General features: G+C 40.9%; 1 protein-coding gene across 17 annotated transcripts in view; it reads left to right on the top strand.

Moving 5' to 3' along the window:
- LOC122563699 (adhesion G protein-coupled receptor L3) overlaps positions 1 to 17,798 on the top strand; it is a 681,177-nt gene that overhangs the window by 636,042 nt on the left and 27,337 nt on the right. For all 17 annotated transcript variants that reach the window (XM_087995292.1, XM_087995289.1, XM_043717974.2 and 14 more), the window contains one exon: positions 8,449 to 8,545. In XM_087995292.1, the coding sequence (XP_087851418.1) occupies positions 8,449 to 8,545 (97 nt within the window). The remainder of the gene's footprint in view (positions 1 to 8,448; positions 8,546 to 17,798) is intronic.

The following is a 17,798-nucleotide window of genomic DNA, read 5'->3' as shown; positions in this document are numbered from 1 at the left end:
TGAACTCAGATAAAATAGTTATGCAGGAAAAGTTAAGACTATTAAATGTATAAACTCCTGAATAAGTTTTTAACTGACTCCATTCCTCTTAAACCCCAAACTACACATCCATCCATCCATCCAGATCATGTACATCGCTCAAACAATGACTTGACATTCCCAGGACCTCTCTTCTTCCCCCACTCCACATCTTATCCTATTCTTCCCCTGCTCAGGACATGATACTTCCCCTCCCTCACTCGCTCTGGATTCAAACCCTTTTCTCACCTCAGTCCAGACTCGATATGTCTCTGCATCCTCCAACGCCTGAAGCCCAAAGCCTCTTTCACACCTGACAACGCACTGTTTTCTCCCACCTACCTAGATCCACCTTAAAAATTACATCCCTTGCCCTACACCTTTCCCACCAGCACCCTACATAGCTGGTACAGTACCAGTCTGGCATCTTACCCTCCAAATACCATAGCATCGCACACAAATTATGTACTTACCATTTGGCAGCAGCTATCAGAGTGATTCTAGATCTTTAAATTTGAGAACATGGCAGCTGACTGCTGTGAGAAGGGGGTGTAATTCACCTTCCCCCGACAGCTTTGCAAAGTGTCAGAATAGAAGTACTGTTCCACGTTTATGAGGGATCCCTGATGGCAATCTGCAAGAGTTTGCCACTCCTCATAAAATCTGTCCCATTATTAATCACATTGCAGGATGTCCTGTGCATGATACCTTCTATTACTCTTTGTCTTCACCTGTACCAAATCTTCATGTCCAAGCAAAATGAGTGGGCTAAAGCGTATGTATATCCTACACAATAACAAGTGGACAGCAGAGGAACCTGTCCAGTTACAGAGAAGTCGTGCCTCATTATCTATTTTCTGCCTGTGAATATATTGTAATCAAAATTATCAAATCATTATCAGATGTGCTCCATGTGTTTCTGTAATTGACTCTGTCTACCTTAAGATTCTGTTTGTTTATATTAATCACTGAGGTACTTGGCTGCACTGCTGTTCATTTTCTCCAGCTCAAATGCCATGTTATTCTCAAGTCATGGGGTCATCTGTTAAGTGGTCATGATGTCCAGATGAATGCTGGAAGTTCCTGTGCACAAGTCATAATCACTCATCAATATTTCTCAGGGTCCCATTCAAGTTACTCTACTCCTTTGCTAACAAATGGTTAAATAATGAACAAAATTTAGGACAAACTTAATAAGGTTTGATGTGTGCATGGGGTGAAATAGGATTATGTGACAAACAGATCATTCAATCCAATGGGCCCATGCTGGTGTTTGTGCTCCACTTAGCCTTCTTCTCTCATTTCACTGTTAGATCTACCAATATAACCCTCTATTCTTTTCAATCTCATATGCTTGTCTAGTCTCCCCTCCAATGTATCTGTACTATTCACTACAAACACACCTTGATATTGTGACTTCCACATTCTCACCACTCTTTGTGCAAAAATCTTTCTTCAGAATTCCCTGTTGGATGATCTTGTTGACTATTTTATGGTGATTGCCTTTAGCACACACTCCCCACAAGAGAACACACTTTCTCTGTATCCTTTCTATTAAATTGTTCATATATTAAAAGATCAGTGTTAGATTATTGTTCAGCCTTCCTTTTTCAAGAAAAAAGAATCCCAGCTTTTCTATCCTCTCCTAACATGTACACACATGCATTTCTGGCACCATCCTTGTAAAATTTTCAATACCCTCTTTAGTGTCCCTATTGCTTTTGGTGACCAGAAAGGTGTTTGGTGCTCTTTAACTTAGGCCGACTTATGGTTTTATATTGGTTTGACATAACTTGCCTATTTTTCAATTCTATCACTCTACAAATAAAGCTAAAAGCTATTGTTTTTCTTTTTGAATTGCCCATCATTGTAACATCCAATAATCTAATCTGAGGCCCCTTCTTTGAAGGTATTTTGAAAATCCAGATAAATTACTTCTGCATAACCATGATCTGTGGTTCCCTCCTCAAAATTCGAGTAAATTTACTCAAAGCAAGTTATTTTTTGTTGAAGTCCATGCTATTGCTTCATTATTATATTTATCATTTCTAGATATTCTTCTATTTTCCTTTAGACAGGATTTCATTATATTTCCTACTACCGATCTAAACTTCCCTGAACATGGTCTGTTCCGCATGTTACATGCACAGGCTGGATTCAATTGCTGTGTATCCTGTGGCACTATACCATTTCCTATTGAATAATTAAATATGATTAATAGCCTCTGTTCTCTTTTCCCTACATTCTTGTAGAAGATGTGTTAATTTATTGGGTTAAGTGTTGGAGAAATAGAAATATGACAGTCAACCATTCAAGGGTTTGAATCATACTAATGGAATTCTAGACACTTCTGTAGTTCAGCTTGTGCACAAGCAAGGCCATTAATGGGAAACTCCCCTTCCTTCTATCCTTGAAGAATTCATCTACTGTTTGTTATTTTGCCCAAGACATTTCTTAAAATTGTTGAGAGTTGAATACAGATGGTTGCTGACAACAATGAACTTTTGTGTACGGTACTGTGAAGCCAGGTTCACAATTGATCTTTTGATGTTATAACCTAGTTTTATGCACTGCGATAAAGCCAATAATGAGAAAAGACAGTCATAATAATATTAACTTTTCTCTCTCTGGTTTTATTTGTCAGATAGTTTGTAATGGCAGTTTTTCTTTGCTGAATATCATGTTGATTTTCATACTGCAAACTGAAAAGAAATATAATCTCTTTAAAGTTCCCCCATTACAAGATATAGGTACAGCCTTTCTCTGTCGATTTGTATTTTCTCAGTGATGTTGTCTACTGTGATTAGGCAACAAAAGACCCCAAATAATCAACTGCTTATGATCACTGTGATAATATTCTCCATAGGTTTTCCCTAATTAGACAAATGTAAGCTGTTCTCTGGTAACTACTGTTTATTAACGGCCACAGTTAAAGCCCAATTAAGCTGGGAGGGCAAACATACGCTTCCTAAATTCAGCAGTCTCAATCTTAATGTTTAGCTGCTTCACAACACAGTCTGCTGCCTAGAAAAAAATGAAAATCAAGTTAACTTGCAGAATTTAAATAAGGAAAAGTCATTTAAAAAATGTCAGTGTCTGGAAATTAGCCTGATAAGCCAATATTGCATTGACTTTTTTTTGCACATTTCTCCTAAATATTATTGCTTCCAAACTTAACAATCTAATTGTAGCTGGAGAATTGCTTGCAATAACCTCTGTTCCACCTCCTGTACCATTACCTCTGGTGTCCTCCAAGGATCTGTCCTTGAGCCTTTCCTGATATGTGTCTATATGCTAACCCTAGGTTATATTTTCAGATGGCACAACTTTGATTTTTACATCTATGCTGATAACACCTGGCTCCACATCAGTACCATGCCTCCTTACTCTTCCACAGTTACTAATTTATCAGATTCTTATTTGATATCCAGTACCGGAGGAGGAGACATTTTCTCCAATTAAATATTAGAAAGACTGAAGTCATTATTTCCCATCCACATTCCAAACTCTATTCCCTAACAAGGAAACATTCTGAGATGAGGTCAGTCTGTTTGCAAACTTTGAGTCAAATTTGATTCTGAAGATGACCTTCTAACTGCATGCTTGTGCAATCAAGAAAACCCCCTTTTTTTCACGTCTGTAATATAGTTCACCTTCATCCTATTTTAGATCCTCTACCAGTGGAACACTCTTCTATGCCTTAGTAACCTGCAAATTAAATGATTCCAGTCCAAACTGGCTGGTAGTCAGCATTCTAATCTCTGTAAACTTGAAGGCATCCAAAGCTCTGCTGTCCACATCTTAAATTGCAGCATGTTCTGTTACCCTATTTCTGCTCGGCTTGCTAATTTACATTGGCTCCTGGTCAAACAGCATCTTAAGTTCTGGATTTTCCTCCATGCCCTTGCTCATCCCCATCTTCATAATCTTCTCCAACCTCACGATTCTTGAGGATATCCGTGCTCCAGTAATTCTGGCTTCTTTCTCATTATTTACCATAATTGCTTCACCATTAGTGGTTGTTCTTTAAGTTGTCTTGGCCACAAGTGCAGTATTTTGCTCCATACTGCTCCCTGCCTCATTTAAGTCACTTCAAGTGTCTTAAATTGTCCACGTTTTTTTGGCATCTGACCCTATTTACCTGGATATTCAGCAACCAGACACTCATTGGAACAGGGAGTTGTGCCTTGGGACTGTGTGGATTTCCGAACACACCAGAAACCATGGGAGTTTTCCAGGGAATTGAAGATTCCATTGGGCAAGCCCATTACATGTGGACCCACTGGAAGAATCTATTAAAGACAGAAAACTTAGAAGGTGCCACCTCCATTAAGTTAGTAATTAACCAGGAAATGTTGGTTGATTGAAAGTCTACCTCCTGGGTAATGATTAACCTGAATCCCCTCCCTTCAACTACACCTCACATTAACACTGACACCTCAGTCTCAGTCCACTGACAAGTATTGGAGTTGGGACGTTATGTTGAGGTTATACAGGACATTGGTGAGGTCTCGTGTGCAATTCTGGTCACCCTGTTATAGGAAAGAAATTAGTAAGGTATAAAGGGTTCAGAAAAGATTTACCAGGATGTTACAAGGAATGGAGGATTTGAGTTATAAAGAGAGGCTGGATAGGCTTGGAAATTTTTCCAACTTGAGCAGGGAAGGCTGAAGGGTGACTTTATAGAAGTTTATAAAATCATCAGGCATAAAGGTGAATGGCAGGTGTCTTTTCCCTAGGGTTGGGGATTTCAAGACAAGGGGGCACATTTTTAAGGTAAGAGGAGGAAGATTTAAAAAAGACATGGGGGCGATGTTTTTACACAGAGTGGTTTGTGTTTGAAATGAACTTCCAGAAGAAGTGGTGGATGCAGGAACAGTTACTGCATTGAAAAGACCTTTAGATAAGTACATGAATAAGAAATGTTTGGAGGGATATGAACAAGTGGGACTAGTTTCGTTTGGGAGTATGGTTTGCATGGACTGGTTGCACCGAAGGGTCTGTTTCTTTGCTATATGACTATCAAGCCGCCCCGTCCTCTGCAAGCTTGTTGCCACAGGCCCCAATATCCGGCCTGATGGCAGTGGCCTCTATACACCAAACCCCATATAGACTCCAGCCCTGACAACACCCCTTGCACACCCCAGCCTTCTCTAATACTCCCCCACTGGTCAATCCAAACCATGACCTGCTCCTTACTGGCTACTGCTGGCCCTGCCAGATCCACCCCCACTAATGCTAAGTACCCCATCACTTAACCTGGTAGACAACCCACCTGGTACCTTACCCAGCTAACCCTTAACAGAGTGCCACCAATCCAATACTTACCCTTCTGCAGCAGCTGCCATAGTGTCTTGCTGTGCTGCTGGACATTTAACTCTCAAAACATCACTCACCAACTGACAATGCTACACTACAGATGAATTGTGTTGAATTATCTGGGATTGTAATTCCTGGCTAGAAATGTACAGCTCAGTACGAAGGTTAAAAAACATGGAATTGGAGTGACAATCTGACTATAATTGCTAGACCTTAGAATATGCTGACCAATGTTTGCTTTGCTGACTCAGTGTCATATTTTGCTTTGTGGTGTTCCTGTGAAATGCCTGAGGGACTGGTAAAATAAAAGGTGCTGTATAAATATAAGTTGTTCCTGTTGTTTTATAAAACCATAAGTTGATCTATCAGGTGATTTATGTGAGAAAAGAAAGTCAAAAGAAAGTGTTAACACATTGAAAAGTTATTTTTCATTACTTCCAGCTGTGCTTTGACATTGTGGAAACCTAACTAAGCAGAACTCGTCTGCTCAAGTTCCAATTACATACGTGAGAGAATTGTACACAGAGTATGATGGATCCTGGTAGTTCGATACTAGCAAACGTTTTCCCTGTTCTGAAAGTTTTGATTGAAACATTGGCCCAAATATTTTTTTGTTCCCAGGCTGTGTACAGAAAGACAGGAGAATTCCTAGCTCCATGAACAGACTTGTTTTATTTGGCGTTTTCACTGCAGGGCTGCAGGCGAGATTGCAAGTTGAGAGAGATGATCCCAGAATACTTGAAGAGAATGTCCAGGGTGTAGGCAAGATGCATGACAAGCCTGTCTTGGGATTCTGGCACTGTGATTTAAGTTTAAAAATAAAGTTTAGACATTCCCGCTGTCATTTTGCTCACTCCCCGTGCCCGATACATTGCATAATATCCTCTCCCGAATCCCCATGGTGTGCCATGTTCTTTAAGCTGCATAATACTTGTACCTCAAACCTCTTGACCTTCCATACATCCATGTCAAGCCATGTCTCTGTATCCACCACCTTGCCCTGTATAGCATCTAGTCCAATTTAATCTCAACTGCTGTCAAATCAAACCAACCTCCACCCCTCACTTGCATCACTTAGCACCTATACCTCCTGTGCCAACTCATCTAATGTCCATCGTCTGCACAGATAAAAAAAATGACGTTCAGTTCAATAAAGTAAGGGAAAGATGGACATTATTGAGAATATCACTGGGTTAATAGTTCACAGGTCCAAGTTAATGATCTAAGGATGGGTTAAAATCACACCACAGCATCTTGTTTCAATTCAAATGGTGCAATCTGGAGTTGAAAGCTCGACTCAGTAATAGCGACCATGAAACTACCATTGTTGTAAAGTGCGTGTAGTTCACTAAGGTCCTTTGATGGAGGTAATCTGCCCATCTTTGTCTGGTCTTGCCTAAATACAACTCCAGATTTAAAGCAATATGATAAAATGTCAACCACCCTCCGAAATAGTCTAGCAAACCACTCGGCTCAGGATTGATTAGGATGAGCAACAAATGCTGACTTTACCAGCAAAGTCCAAATTGCATAACATCACTAAATCAAGAAAAAACTCGCATTCACAAAAATGCATTTACAATCTGTCAATTCCTTCCTCTTAATAAAGTCTTTTAAAAACAAACATTTCATTCAAGTAAAACGAGCATTGAAATTCATAGTCCCGCAAGTTCAAAACCACTTGAAACCATTAAACTGTAATGGAAAACAGCTCAATGTGATAATGGATTCTTGTGAAATCAGCCATTCTGCATTAATGGAAAATGGAAATTCTCAGAATAATGTTACCAGAAAATTAAAATAGAAAACAATATATTTTGCTTTAACTCTCCAGACCACCTTGAAAGGCTCCTTTCACAGCTTAACAATTAGATTAGATACTTTTTATGCACAATCATGGCTACTTTTAACAATCCAAAAGATACATTTCCTCACCCAAAGTCATCCTTACCTATCCAAACTAAAGCTTATGTCCACCAAAAGACACCTCCCTCCGAAGGGCCCTTTATCTCAATCAATGGGTAGATTATCAACCTTCTAACATCCAGACCCTATATCTTGCATCTCCTGGCTATCAGACCTGCACTTCTTTGGTCTAATCTGCACTATTTGAGTTTAAGGCACAGCCTCACCAGAATAATACAGGGAAAGAAGGAGCTGATGATTTAAGTGGTCTTTTGCCTCCAAAATCCAGCCATGCACAAATTGACTCCATTCACACCCCACAAAAATGTACAGTACTGTTATGGGCAGGATTTATGATTTTAGAGAATTTTTGCTAATTTTGACTATGGAGAGCCTGTCGGATCTGGCAATAATCTGGCCATAGTTTTCAATATAGAAGGAAAATTACTACCTTTATGAGAAACACAATTATTTTTCAACAAACTATTGCGGTGTATTGCAATAACCTTTACAGTGAGAGCGTGATCTCAACCTGACCACAGGCTCTGATTGGTTTGGAAATGTTTTTCCCTGTGCAAATGCTGCTCCAGATTATTGCAGACTGATCTATGCTGGTACATTAACTGAGTACAGGATCAGATTCAGCTTTAGTAAACCAATGAAAACTCACTTGCAAAAGTCACATCTGAAAGAATTCTGTGGGACAGGTTTCTAGTAGTTGAGCACCACCATTGAGAAAAATGTCTGTGGGGAGGGAGTCATTATAAATTTCCTCCAGAAAATTGCAAAATATTAATCTGACATAGAATGCTTTATAAATTCTGACATTATGTGCTTTAATGACAGCTTATTTGATTAAAGGATTAAAGATAAAATCACCTCAGGTTTTTTTTAATTAACTCCTTGTGCTTGGGCTGTTGAGGGAGATGTTAACACTGCTATTTAGAAGTAATGTTCTTATTTGTGTGTGATTTTTTTGAAGTGCTTTTGTTTTGTTTGAGTTTGCAAACTTCAGGGAAGAAGAACTAAATAACACACTAATGTGAGATGGCATTCTGACTATGTGCTGTCTGTGTTTCAGAGGTGAGTGTGGGCTGGGTGTGCAGAGGTTTCTGGCGATCTCTCTGAAGCTGCTTTGTTTGATACAATCTCGCTGCTGGATTGGAATCACTGACTCATTTGTCTTTCGGCTGTTGTGTCTTCTAGAGCCGAATTCGAAGGATGTGGAATGACACGGTTCGAAAACAGTCTGAATCTTCCTTTATCACAGGAGATATCAACAGCTCAGCATCGCTGAACAGAGGTTAGTCAAGTCAAGAAAGACTTTCAGGCATTTTTGCTGGTGCTCCAATAATACGTAGCCAAATAACGGCATGGATACAGTTCGAACAGTTGGTGTTAGGTCTTGCATTCCAAAAAATCATTTCACCATGACTGCTGTGATAAAATTCAATATAATAGAACTGCATGCATACGATATGATTAAAAATGTTTATTTTGAGAACGCTAATGAAATTCAGTGATTAAAGGATTAGTTCAGAAATCAGAAAATGAAATATCTAATTAATTCATTAACCAGAGGTTATGCTAATCCTCAATAAGCAGATATACGCATCTTGTTCCAAATTATTGAAGGCTTAGGTTTCCACTGGCTTGCCTCCATCTCTGCCTTTTCTTTTGCAGAGCATCCAACGTTGCCCAACCAGTTGTCCCTGTGAATTATTAGAGAGAAATATTATAATCAATCAAACACACTCAATATTTTTGTCAGTTTATCTAACATTTAGTAATCTTTTTAAAAAATCTATTTCTTCTTCACTTGTCAAACAATACAATCTCTAAATTTACATGGTTAAAAATCACACAACAACAGGTTATAGTCTAACAGGTTTATTTGGAAGCACTAGCTTTCGGAGCACTGCTGCAAATCATAAATTTACATTAGAGGTATAGCAACTGAATAAGAAATGAGTAGAATACTAATCATTTAATAACTGGATATTGACGTTTTTATAAAGAAAGCATTCTTCCGTGCATACCTTCTTGCTAAATCTTGTGATAGACCTTATTTTTCCTCCCCCTTTCATCACGAGTAAATCACTTATTTTCCCAAAAGGCTGAAAATTCAATTTCCGCTCATTGCTTTCCAAACATTTCAGCACAATCTAGTCATCGTCTACATTTTTGATCCTTTTTGTTGCTGAGTTTTTTTTTAACTTTGCAAAAATCCTATCAACCAGTCTCTTTTTTTTTGCTGTTCTCCCTTTTCTAGTTGATAGATAGAGGCCTTATCAAATTAAATTTCTGTAATCTAAATGTCTCCACATGAATCAAATGTATTTTTTAAAGATTTATCAAGCTGACTTTTGTGTCTGCCTTAGCTCTTCTCAATCACTCAAAGGTGAAAAAGCCATTTCAGGACAAGCATCAAGATTCATCAAGACTAAGTTGACATGGTCATTTGCACCTATTATTCTATGTTAAAAATTAACCTCAGTTTCAACACAGAAATCCAACTATTACTGAGAAGTTGATTAGAACTAATGTTGAAATGGCCCTCCTTGACGGTACTGACTGAATGAGGTGCATTTTAAATCATCTGAGAAGATTACAAGGAAGACATTGAGATCTGCCATGGTTCACGCAGGTTTCAAGAATAGCATCCAACAGCACTGATGAAGCTTGACACCACCCAGAACAAAGCAGCCCCCTTGATTGGCACTATATCCACAAGCATCTATTCCTCCATGGCTGACACTCAGCTGTGTGTACTATCTGCAAGATGCACTTCAGAAATTCACCAAAGATCCCCAGATACCACCTTCCAAACCCATGACTCCCTCTATCTAGAAGGACAAGGGCAGCAGATAATTCGGAACACCACCACCTTCAAGTTCCCCTCCAAGTCACTCACCATCCCGACTTGGAAATATATCGCTGTTCCTTCACTGTTGCTGGGTCAAAATTCTGGAATTCCCTCCTTAATGGCATTGTGGGTCAACCCACAGCAGGTGGACTGCAGCAGTTCAAAAAGGCAGCTCTCCACCACCTTCTCAAGGGGACAACTAGGGACAGGTAATAAATGCTGGCCCATCCAGCGCTACATACATCCCACAAAAGATTGTTTTTAAATAAAATTCAGCACAACTTGTAAAGCTGGAATGCACTGTCTGGGAGGCTAATTGAGATGAGCAACCTTAGAACCTCTCCAAAATAATTGAATGAGCACTTGAAATGTCATACCTTTTCAAAGATATGGACAGAGTGCAGGAAAGTAGGACTAATGTTGCTTTAGAATATTTTTGTCAGTGCAGACTCAGAAGGCTGAAGGGCCTATTCTGTACTCTATGATTCTTTGATTGTGGTGAGCTGACTGTGCATAATTCCTTCAGTACCAGAGGTGGTGGGGGATGGGGGCACGAGGGAAATACAAATTAACATTGCAGCAATACTGATCCAGTCTTCTGTTGCTGGAGCTTTAGGTGGTGTTCCAAAATGAACTTGAAATGCCAGGTTATTAAGTACAGGTTTTAGATTAGATTACTTACAGTGTGGAAACAGGCCCTTCGGCCCAACAAAGTCCACACCAACCCTCCGAAGCGCAACCCACCCAGACCCTTTCCCCTACATTTACCCCTTCACCTAACACTACAGGCAATTTAGCATGGCCAATTCACCTAACCTGCACATTTTTGGACTGTGGGAGGAGACCGGAGCACCCGGAGAAAACCCACGCAGACATGGGGAGAATGTGCAAACTCCACACAGTCAGTCGCCTGAGGCAGGAATTGAACCTGGATCCTTGGTGCTGTGAGGCAGCAGTGCTAACCACTGAGCCACCAGCACAACTTGTAAAGTTGGAATGCAATTTTAGAGTGTGTACTAATATCAGAGTAAACCCAATGTACTGTTTGCACTGCCAAGCAAGAAGTTCAGTTGATTGCAGCTTCTTTAATCAAATCAACGTACCTAATGGTATAATGATTTGGGTTATTTGCTTTCACTGCTGTGGCCTGAGTTTGATTCCCGCTCAAGGAGGGAGGATTTATTGTTCTTGTACAAACCTTAAAAATGACCATGAATTCCTCGCACTGAAAACAGTAAGCAGAGCAACTCTGCCTAACTCAGTGAGAGTTTATTTAGATGAGCAGTTGGAATGCCGTGGCACATAAGGCTTCATGCCAACTACTTTAAAATGGAATTAAAGTGGGTGGATGTTACAAAAGCACATTGGGTTGAAAGGCCTCTTTCTGTGCTGTGCAAACCTCTATGACATCAATGTATATTTGTGAGACCTTGTTTCAAATAAGCAGGAAAATAGAGCAGAACACGGTGGCACAGTGGTTAGCACTGCTGCCTCACAGCGCCAGAGACACGGGTTCAATTCCCGCCTCAGGCGACTGACTGTGTGGAGTTTGCACGTTCTCCCCGTGTCTGCGTGGGTTTCCTCCGGGTGCTCTGGTTTCCTCCCACAGTCCAAAGATGTGCAGGTTAGGTGAATTGGCCATGCTAAATTGCCCGTAGTGTTAGGTAAGGGGTAAATGTAGGGGTATGAGTGGGTTACGCTTTGGCAGGTCGGTGTGGACTTGTTGGGCCGAAGGGCCTGTTTCCACACTGTAATCTAATCTAATCTAATCTAAACATGCCCATGGATATAGCTTCCATTGAGGTGGATAAGGGCTATAAAACTCTTTTCAGCCCCTCATCACTTATGAAAGCATCAACAGAAGTGTAGGCTGCCTTGAAATTTGACTGAAGCAAGTGACTTTTTCATTTACAGTAAAGAACTGGAAACAAATGGTCATGTACACTTACACTGCTGACTGGAAGGTTATTTTAAAAATGACCAACTCTAATATTTTTTTTAAAATCAGGGCTTTCGATGCATTAGAACTTTCAGATAAACCATGACTTCTCTTAAGTAAGGTCTCAGTACATTGGGTTCATTTTTCTTCTCTGAAAACCCTTGCTCAACATGATCAAAATCTGACAAGACAAAATTTAGATAAACTTTTAAACCTGATATATTATGTTTGGTCTCCCAGTTATGAAAAATGATTTTGTGATTGCACTTCTGGTTAACCCAGTGGTGGATATCACTGAAAGATTTATTATACTTGTTTCAAAGCCTTCTTTCATTCCTCCGTATTATTATCATATTTATCCAAAGTTTACATATTTCAATAAAACCAACAATTGAGGATGCTGGAAACCTGAAGCAAAAACTCTGAAGGAGGGGCACTGGACTCAAAACATTAACTTTCTTTTCTTTTTATAGATGTTGCTAGATCTGCTGAGTTTCTCCAGCAATTTCTGTTTTTGTTACATATTTCACTGTCTGCATGTAGGTTTGCTCACTAAGCTGGAATGTCCACATGGTAAAGAAATGGATTTTCTCGAGAAAATTAGTAAAGTAATACCTTTAAGGAGTTTTGAGAAACAGTGACAAAGCCTCAATCTGACCTCTATGCATTTTGTTTTTAAAAAGTGTTAGGCACAACTTTTGAAAGTAATCCTGAACTTGTTTTCTGTCAAACATAAATTCACATTTCTGATTTAGAAGGGCTGCGCAAGGAGCTGATAAAGTACTTGATAAAATGTTCTTCTTCATATTGCAGCCTTGACTCCAAAACTCAATGTGTCCTTGTAACTATTTGACTAATTCAGAACGAGTTATGGGGACTGCAGCTTCCCAATGTTGTTTATAAAGTGTGGATCTTGGAAAAGCGCAGCAGGTCAAGAGCTGACGTTTCAGATGGGACTTTCATAAAGATCTGAGTCATGATGAACGGTCCCAACATGAAACGTCAACTCTCCTGTTCCTCTGATGCTGCTTGACCTGCTGTGCTTTTTCCAACTCCACACTTCATTGACTCTGACTTTCCAGCGTCTCCAGTCCTCACTATCTCCAGCCTGCCGTTGTTGTCAACAAGGGGTTGCACGGTGGCACAGTGGTTCGCACTGCTGCCTCACAGCACCAGCGACCCAGGTTCAATTCCAGCCTCGGGCGACTGTCTGTGTGGAGTTTGCACATTCTCCCCGTGTCTGCGTTGGTTTCCTCCGGGTGCTCCAGTTTCCTCCCACAGTCCAAAGATGTGCAGATCAGGTGAATTGGCCGTGCTAAATTGCCCATTAGTCAGACGGAAATGGGTCTGGGTGGGTTCCCCTTCAGAGGGTCAGTGTGGACTTGTGAGGCCGAAGGGTCTGTCTCCACACTGTCGGGAATCTAATCTAATCTGAAAAAAAGGTGTCACGTATTGTTCCAACATGCAGAAGTGTCTTTCCTGAGGATTGTTTGACTCAAAATAAATCTAATTTGCATATCGGTCAAGTGACCATAGCTGAGAAAAATGTGACATTTTACTCAACATTTTTGTTTTTGAAACACTACTAACGTCAGTGCAAAAGAAAAAGCTGAAGCCAATGTCAATGTTATCAGCCAGAAGTGCCAGGTTGATGATCACCTAGGTCTCCTCCAGAGGTCCCTCGATTTAAAAGAGACCTGAGGGACAACGTTTTCTCACAAAAGGTGGTTTATATGTGGAACGAACTTCCAGAGGAAGTGGTAGATGCAGGTACAATTACAACATTTCAAAGATATTTGGACAGGTACATGAATAAGAAAGGTTTAGAGGGATATGGACCATGTGCAGCCAAGTAGGAATAGTTTCATTTAGTTTGGAAAACTTGGTCATCATGGATGAGTTGGACCAAAGGGGCTGTTTCTGTGCTATATGTCTCTATGACTTCATCGAGTCATGCCGACCCATGCCAACCAGATATCCCAACCCAATCTCGTTCCACCTGCCAGCACCCGGCCCATATCCCTCCAAACCCTTCCTATTCATATACCCATCCAAATGCCTCTTAAATGTTGCAATTGTACCAGCCTCCACCACATCCTCTGGCACTCATTCCATACACGTACCACCCTCTGCGTGAAAAGGTTGCCCCTTAGGTTTCTTTTATATCTTTCCCCTCTCACCCTAAACCTATGCCCTCTAGTTTTGGACTCCCTGACCCCAGGGAAAAGACTTTGTCTATTTATCCTATCCATGCCCCTCATAATTTTGTAAACCTCTATAAGGTCACCCCTCAGCCTCCGACGCTCCAGGGAAAACAACCCCAGCCTGTTGAGCCTCTCCCTATAGCTCAAATCCTTCAACCTTGGCAACATCCTTGTAAATCTTTTCTGAATCCTTTCAAGTTTCACCACATTTTTCCGATAGGAAGGAGGCCAGAATTGCACACAATATTCCAACAGTGGCCTAACCAATGTCCTGTGCAGCCGTAACATGACCTCCCAACTCCTGCGCTCAATACTCTGACCAATAAAGGAAAGCATACCAAACACCTTCTTCACTATCCTATCTACCTGCGACTCCACTTTCAAGGAGCTATGAACCTGCACTCCAAGGTCTCTTTGTTCAGCAACACTCCCTAAGACCTTACCATTAAGTGTATAAGTCCTGCTAAGATTTGCTTTCCCAAAATGCATTTATCTAAATTAAACTCCATCTGCCACTTCTCAGCCCATTGGCCCATCTGGTCCAGATCCTGTTGTAATCTGAGGTAACCCTCTTCGCTGTCCACTGCACCTCCAATTTTGGTGTCATCTGCAAACTTACTAACTAATACCTCTTATACTCACATCCAAATCATTTATGTAAATGACAAAAAGTAGAAGACCTAGCACCGATCCTTGTGGCACTCCACTGTTCACAGGCCTCCAGTCTGAAAAACAACCCTCCACCACCACCATCTGTCTTCTACCTTTGAGCCAATTCTGTATCCAAATGGCTAGTTCTCCCTGTATTCTGTGAGATCTAACCTTGCTAATCAGTCTCCCATAGGGAACCTTGTCGAATGCCTTACTGAAGTCCATATAGATCATATCTTCTGCTCTGCCCTCAATCTTCTTTGTTATTTCTTCAAAAAACTCAATCAAGTTTGTGAGACATGATTTCCCACGCACAAAGCCATGTTGACTATCCCGAATCAGTCCTTGCCTTTCCAAATACATGTATATCCTGTCCCTCAGGATTCCCTCCAAAAACTTGCCCACCACTGAGGTCAAGAAAAGGCTAAAACACTGGAAATAGCACAGGATATGAACCCTGACAACATGCCAGCAATTATGCTGCAGAGTTGCATTCCAGAATTAGAGACACCTCTAGCCAAGCTGTTCACACAATACTGACATCAACCCAACAATGCGGAAAATTGTCCAGCTATGTCCTGCATATAAAAAGCTGAATAAATCCAATGCAACATATTTTCAAGCATCATCAAAGTTATGGAAGATTTTTTTCAATAGTGTTATGAAGTGAAGTTTATTCAACAATACCCAGCTCGCTGACACACAGTTTGGGGTCCACCTAGCCACTTAACACCTGACCTCATTATAGACTTAGTCGAAGCATACGCAAAAGAGCAGAACTCAAGAAGGGAAGTGTGGGTGTCTGCCTTGAATAAAGGTAGTATCTAATTCAGTGTGGCAGCAAGGAGCCCGAGTAAAACTACAGTCACTGGAAACCATGGGGAATATTCACCACTGACTGGAATCATATTTAAAAGACAAAAGGAAGATGGTTAGAATCATGGAATCCATACAATATACACGGAGGCCATTCAGTCATTCAACTCCACACCGACTCTCTAAAGACCATGCCACCCAGACCCAGACCCCTACCATATCCATGCACTTACCAAGAAAAGCTTTTAATCCCACTCTGTATTGTTGTTTATCAGTGCTCAAAATATAGTGGAGTTGCCCCCAAAAGTGGGCAAATCAGATAAGGAGAAAAGCATCTCAGGGATGACCCCAGCATATGTGGAATTGTGTAATTTTGAAAGGAGCGACTCCTGCAGCCACAGGCTGCTTACCCCTGGCCTTTCCTGCTGACGAGATGTCAAGTAAACCTGCCTGTAGCAAATGTGGGAAGGAGCCAACCATTAAAGGCAGTGAGAAGGTGAATAAGTGTGGTGAACATAACTGGCTGGATCAGAGGGCGGAGAGCGAGTCTGCTAAGGAAGACCAGGATGATAGTCAAACAGTTTGCTAAATGAGACTGTGTCCTCAGTTACGAAGGGGAGATCGACACCCCTCTGATAATTAAAACTGAAAACACCCAGAGAAATTCGCCTCTCTCCTCGTAATCTGTTAAAGTGGGTTAAAAGGAGAGAAACTACCTGATCTCCACTTTATGAATAACAAATAATTATTTATTTATTCAACTCTAACAGTAAACAATTTAACAGAATTACTATCAAACTGAATAATTTCCCCGTAAGTACTAACTATTCCCGAACTGAGTACTAACTATTCCCGAACTGAGACGGAGCAACATTGCTCAAAGAGGAGAGGTGCATTGGAGGGGAGGGGAGGGGACTGTACAATACAGTACAAAAGGGTGATAAGGGGAGAAGCCAGTGACTGCTGCTTGGTGTGGCTGTGGGGAAGAAGGTAAAGGCTGCAAAGAGGAAATGGGTGATGAGAAGAAGCCTGTGGCTACAAATGGGAGGATGGGGGAAAGACCAGTGGCTGCAAAGGGGAAGAGGGGTGATGTGGAGAATTGAGTGGCTGCAGAGTGGGTATTGGAGTGAGAGGAAGGAACTGGCTGCAAGGGATTAGCGGTGGAAAGGAGAAAAGCCACTGACTGCAAAAGGGAAGAGAATGGTTGAGGAGAATCCAGTGGCTGCAAAGGAGGGAGGGAGGTCAGCATTTCAAGAATGGAATAGCTAAGTGGGAGCCTGGAAACAAAATTGAAGGCACAGGTAACAAATTACTTGGAAATTAATATTTTATGAAATGCGTGTTAGTATTGAAAAAGTATTTTTGCTGCCACTTCACGGGTGTTGGCATGTAAGATTTTAAATACTGCGGTGTCTACGAAATTTAAGTTTTCCTTGTCTGTTGTGGCTTTATGTTCACCAGAGGGTTTATTAATTATTGAGCACATTAATAAAATCTTCTAATTCTGCTTCTGACTCTCAATCCCCAATGAGTCACCATAAGTACAGAAGGTAGTGTTACTATGCAACTGCTAACATTGCTATTAAGGTTTCTTTTCTCTTCTGCACGGCCTGTGCACAGCAATGACTTCCAGAATCAGAAGGCAGTGCTGTGAATGGTGTTGGCCCTCTAATTGCTGTGACAGAATCTGTGAGAGGCTGTGTGGCTACACAGCTCAGGGTGATGCTAGTGTCTACGTCTCACCTAATGAAGGCATTATTGAGAAATCAAAAGGTGCCCCTGAAAGTGAAGATGCAGCCCACACAAAAACTCCTGAAGAGCCCACAAAAAATATTTTGAGGTTATGATTGCAGCGGGCTAGGTTTATGCAGGCAATTTAAGAAATGCAGCAGGTGACTTAATATAAACTTCAAAGCTCTGCAGGGATAGCGGAATCCGCCAAAATATTCGAGTCTCTTAATCTTTCTAAGTGACCTTCTGTTACTGGCTATCAAAATTGTTATGCTGCTCACTTAAACCATGGCTCACACTTCTGGCAGGTTTCACTTTCAGTGGAGAATCCAGATGGTGCTTCTTGGCT

This window comes from Chiloscyllium plagiosum, unplaced genomic scaffold (assembly GCF_037043375.1).
Source record: "Chiloscyllium plagiosum isolate Xiang-an unplaced genomic scaffold, Cpla_swu_hap1 HiC_scaffold_2, whole genome shotgun sequence".
Lineage (NCBI taxonomy): Eukaryota > Metazoa > Chordata > Chondrichthyes > Orectolobiformes > Hemiscylliidae > Chiloscyllium > Chiloscyllium plagiosum.
Note: the sequence above shows the minus strand (reverse complement) of the source record. Positions and strands in the feature narration are given on the sequence as shown.